This window comes from Manduca sexta, unplaced genomic scaffold, assembly GCF_014839805.1.
Source record: "Manduca sexta isolate Smith_Timp_Sample1 unplaced genomic scaffold, JHU_Msex_v1.0 HiC_scaffold_1081, whole genome shotgun sequence".
Taxonomy (NCBI): domain Eukaryota; kingdom Metazoa; phylum Arthropoda; class Insecta; order Lepidoptera; family Sphingidae; genus Manduca; species Manduca sexta.
In genome coordinates, this window is record NW_023591911.1 from 5,364 (window position 1) to 10,471 (window position 5,108).

General features: G+C 34.4%; 1 protein-coding gene across 1 annotated transcript; it reads right to left on the reverse strand.

Moving 5' to 3' along the window:
- Positions 1-520: 520 nt before the first annotated feature.
- LOC119191135 (uridine 5'-monophosphate synthase-like) lies at positions 521-4,157 on the reverse strand. Its single transcript, XM_037445021.1, has 2 exons — positions 4,016-4,157; positions 521-1,247 (listed from the first exon to the last, which is right to left on the reverse strand). The coding sequence occupies exons 1-2, from the start codon at positions 4,151-4,153 to the stop codon at positions 762-764; spliced, it is 624 nt and encodes a 207-aa protein (XP_037300918.1). The 5' UTR covers positions 4,154-4,157; the 3' UTR covers positions 521-761.
- Positions 4,158-5,108: the final 951 nt, after the last annotated feature.

Here is a 5,108-nt window from a genome sequence, read left to right on the forward strand (position 1 = left end):
ACATAAGGCCTGATTATAAGTAGGTACCTTCCTAACTAGTTAGGCGTGGCGCCTAGAAATACCTACGTAGGCACCAACAAGCCAACAAGTTCGTGTAAACATTCAGTTGAAAAAAAAACGATATAAAAAGTCAAGAGATTCAATGAGGTAAGTAAGTATTGTTAAATTCTTATATAAGTATAGATATTTTCTGATAAGCTACTAATAAAAAGTTAGCTAGATACCGTCAAACGTTCTAACTTTTACCCATGTCCAATGTTTGCCTAAAATAGAGAAGTAATATATCCCTGAATTTATTTCGTTTGGCATTTGAAACCTGTCAACGATTTAGCTTATTTATTGGAAAATATAAGTAATTTACCAGTGGCATTATGTTGGTAGCACACATAGTATTTTTACAGTCTATCAAACGAACTGTAGTAAAGCAGAGAATTGTAGAAAAACTTTTTAATTAAGTCATTAAAATCTAAAGAATTACCTACTTATAATTTATCTTTAAACTTATAATAAAAAGCATTGATTGTTCAAGAATGTTTCTTTACTAACAATAGATTTACATGATTATTTACTGAAAAATATTGATAAATGTAACGTTGGCGTGTTTTTGGAATACGACAAAGTCATAAAATATCGAAATCCGTGCAAGGTTAGGGCAGTTGACGATACTTAGGTAAGCAAAGATATTAGACAAACATTTTAAATACTTATAAAATCATTGTAGGTAAGTGCAGGTTAGGTTAGTGCAGTTTTTAGGTTAAAACCTAATCTAAATTGTCTTTCATTCCAAACTGGCATTCCTTAATATGATCAACTATCATTCCTACAGTTTCGTCGTTAATTCTACCGGCTTTATATAAGGTATTAACTAAACATGATAACGAAAATACAGATTTAACAATGACGCCATTTGCTTCAAGTACACTAGCGCCACCTTGTTCGCGGTCAAGAACTACTACAGCATGAGAGACCACCAAGCCTTCCCTACGTAGCGTTTCAACAGTTTCCAACAAACTGCCGCCAGATGTCACTACGTCCTCCACGACGAGGCATTTCTGGTTCTTGTAATAAATGCCTTCTAGCAATCTTTTTGTTGCGTATAGTTTTGTTTCTTTCCGTTTCATGATCATTGGAGTATCGGTGTTGACGGACATCACTGCAGCCAGTGGAAGGGCTGCATACGGCACACCACAAAGTACATCGTGATTTATTTCCTTTGCTAATTTTTCTAAATGCCGCGCTACCGCCATCTGTAAATAGTGATTAGAAACATTTAGCACCGGCGATTATTTTCCATGAGTAAACATACTCATAAAAACATAACATTACGGAAATAACATCACATAATATCAGTATAATTATTTAAATCGATATTAATATCTTGTTATATTAAAGACCGTATGTTATGAGTAACTAGTTTTGTGCATGGCCATGTTCGCTTTATAGTGATAAAATTTAGCTTTGTAATTCAAATAGTAAAAGATTTTTCAAAATCAGATAAGTAATTTTAGATTGCCTCTTACATAAAACATGGACTTTACTCATTTATAATAAGACTAGCTATCCCACACTTAATAATATAACAATATGAGCTTATTTGAATTACAAGTGGCCAATGTAAGATTATTACTAGATGTTTTTATATTGAGACGCGCTTTTTTGCTTATTATCATAATTATTATGAACGCAAGTTCGAGCTAACGTATGAAATTATTAATGATTTAGAACGATAATCTACAATCTCGAAAATAGCGATCAAGTTAGCTAAATAAATTAATTAATAATTTTTCAAGATTAATTCCGTGAACGGACTGCCGAGACGAATGTCCGCAGGTTCTAAACCCAAAGGCACACACCTCTGACTTTTCTAAATATTATGTGTGTATTCTTTGTGAATTATCGCTTGCTTTAACTGTGAAGGAAAACATCGCGAGTAAACCTGCATACCTGAGAAGTTTTGTATAGGGATTTCAAGGGTATGTGAAGTCTACCAATCCGCACTAGGCCAGCGTGGTGGTCTAAGGCCTAATCCCTCTCAATAGTAGAGGAGGCCCGTGCTCAACAGTGGGACAGTATATAATGCAGGGCTAATATTATTATTATTTATTAATTCAGTGATATAGTTTCAAATAAAGCTGGATGACAACACGGTATATTTTCAATGTCCACTATTTATTATTGAGTTCTTGGCTATACTTTACATTATTATTGTACTGAGATAATAATAACATATCGAGTCACATTAAAGTTAATTAAATCCATAATATTTTTTTACGACATGTCACAGGCTGATATGATATTTTTATCGAGTTAATTTAATTAAAACCAGTGGGATATATTCCGTCTACTAGAACATATCCATCTTTTGTAATTAGCAATTTGTAATCGAAGGGCAGCTTTGATAGCCGTATAGGTAAATGGGGGATTTCTTGACTCTCTTACCGATACAGCTATCGAAGCTGTCCTTCGAATAAAAAGCCCGTAATTGTTAAATAAAGGATTCGCTCCTAGAGACGGAATAACGGCCTACTAATCTTAGTTTCTTGTCTAGTAGCAATATCTGAATGACATAATATCCAAATTTATTGGACTCAGTTGATATTTTTAATATTCTACAGTCGATGCCAGAATGCACGTTTTTGTTTTACATACAAACTAGGTTTTGTATAAGATTGTTGCACAAAATATGTTAAATCAATACATATTATAAAACAAATACCGTTTTTCTCTGTGTCTGTAGGTTATCGATTTTCTCAAAATCTACCGAACAGATTTTTATGAAATTTAGTATGGAGATAGTTTAAGACCCTGGAAGGTTCTAGGCTATCCCGCTTTTTATCCCAGGAAAATAAATAGCGGGACTATTATTCCGGAAAACGCCTACACGCGCTCGAAGTCACGAGCAAAAGCTAGTATAAAATAATCTTATATCGTTTCTAAATTCTTAATTCGTCGAACTGTATCTGATCACTCACTGATTAGGAATTCATGAATGATATTGTTATAAGACGGTATTGATACAGAAATCAAAACATCTCATAATCTCAATTCTTTATCAGTTTAACATTTTTATTGATCAATTTAAATAAATACCTTATAGGTGACACCATAAAACGACCATGATTTACAAGCTGACTTAATAACAACACCACAGAAAACCTTGGGAAAAAATTATTTTTAGGCATATTGCCTTCGAAATGCCATTGAGACAATCATATTTTATAATTATAGTAACACTGTAACATCTTGGTTAAGTTTATTAATTTGTAGAAGGATGTACGCAATAGAACACTATGAATTATGTCAAAATTCTTTAACTTTAACAAAGTTGCATTGTTCCTTAAGAAAATATGCCAAGACGTTTTAACTTAATTGATTACATTATTAAAATTATACTATTTTTCGGATTTATCGCGATTTTTATTTTTTAATTTTCTCCCGACATTTCGAGGACTGCAACCTGCGATAAAACCCGAAAAATAGTTTAATTTTAATGTCTAACATTCGCGTAAACATAAGAAATCATTATGATTACATTATTCCAGGAATCCTTTCACAAACAACGTACCAAGCATAAACTAATAAGTGAAATATGAATTGATAATTATTGACAATGATTCAGAACACAAGTTTATTCCAACTGCAGTTCAATAATAATAATATAATATCAGCCCTGTATTATATACTGTCCTAGTGTTGGGCACGGGGCCTCCTCTACTACTGAGAGGGATTAGGTCTTAGTCCACTACGCTGGCCTAGTGCGGATTGGTATACTTCACACACCCTCGAAATTCCTATAAAGAACTTCTCAAATATGCAGGTTCCCTTACGAAGTTTCCCTTCACCGTTAAAGCGAGCGATAATTCAGAAAGAATACACAAATAATTAAAAAGAGCCAGAGGTGTGTGCCTTTGGGTTTCGATCGACATTCGTCTAGGCAGTCCGTTCCACAACCAACTAGGCTATCGCCGCTTTATTGACCATGTTAACTTCATACTGCTCCAAATAAGGAAATTACCATAATACGAGGGTGCGACACTATAACCCTAAGGTCGAAGTAGATGGGAGTCCGTCGACCGACTTTTGCCTCGATGTCTCCCAGTCTCACCGCACCAGCGTCGAACAGTTGTACAGCTAACTCTTCCAGATCTGCCATTTCCTGTAACAATCGATTAGGTTAGGTTAGCATTTACGAGTTTTTGCATGTTACAAACCTATACTATTACATAAAGCTGAAGAGTTTGTTTGTTTGAACGCGCTAATTTCAGCAACTACTGGTTCGAATTGAAAATATCTTTTAGTGTTGGATAGCCAATTTATCGTGGATGGTTATATAAGATCACGCTATGACCAAGAAGAGCGGAGCATCAATGGCAAAAATCGGGGAAAATTTATTCCTTTTGAGAGCTTCCGTTACGTGTGCTGCATAAACTTACGCAATAATAATGTATGACGAAATCATTCCTCTTAAAAAGTTCTAATAATATAGCAAGGAATCTTCAAAGCCGCGAGCCAAAGCTTGTCAAGATATGCGAAGACTACCAACCCACACCAGGCCAGCATGATCGATTAAGGATTAAACCCTTTATTTTATTAATTTATTACTACTCCTGAGGTGTCGTATTTGACTTCCGTGTCTTGAAGACTTATATTTGGTCTTCCTGCTCAGGTATCAGCCTGATACTTGCAAATTGGAAGAAAATTGCCCCCACATGGGACCTAACATGGCTGGTGAAATGTTTACACTTCTGCCTACTCCTGAAACGTATGTAAGTATGTAGGTATGTAAATGGTCGCTCAACATGTTAGTTGCCAACGAAATCACAACTCCGGTAGCTTTTAGAAGATAACAGTCCGCCATTATACATTTGAATATTATTCCACTAGTAAGAATGGAATTATACTAAATAAGATAAAGCTAGAGATAACACATTAATGTGATGTTTTTATTATCCTTATTCGCAATATCAACCTTATATTCTCTAGATTTTTCGACATTTAGCTAATCATCTCAAAAATTCAATAGATTTCTAAATTTAAATTAAGCAGTTATGTATTCCAATCTTATTCCTAGAGATGACGTACATCATGTTTTGTCAGGAGTGTGCGGA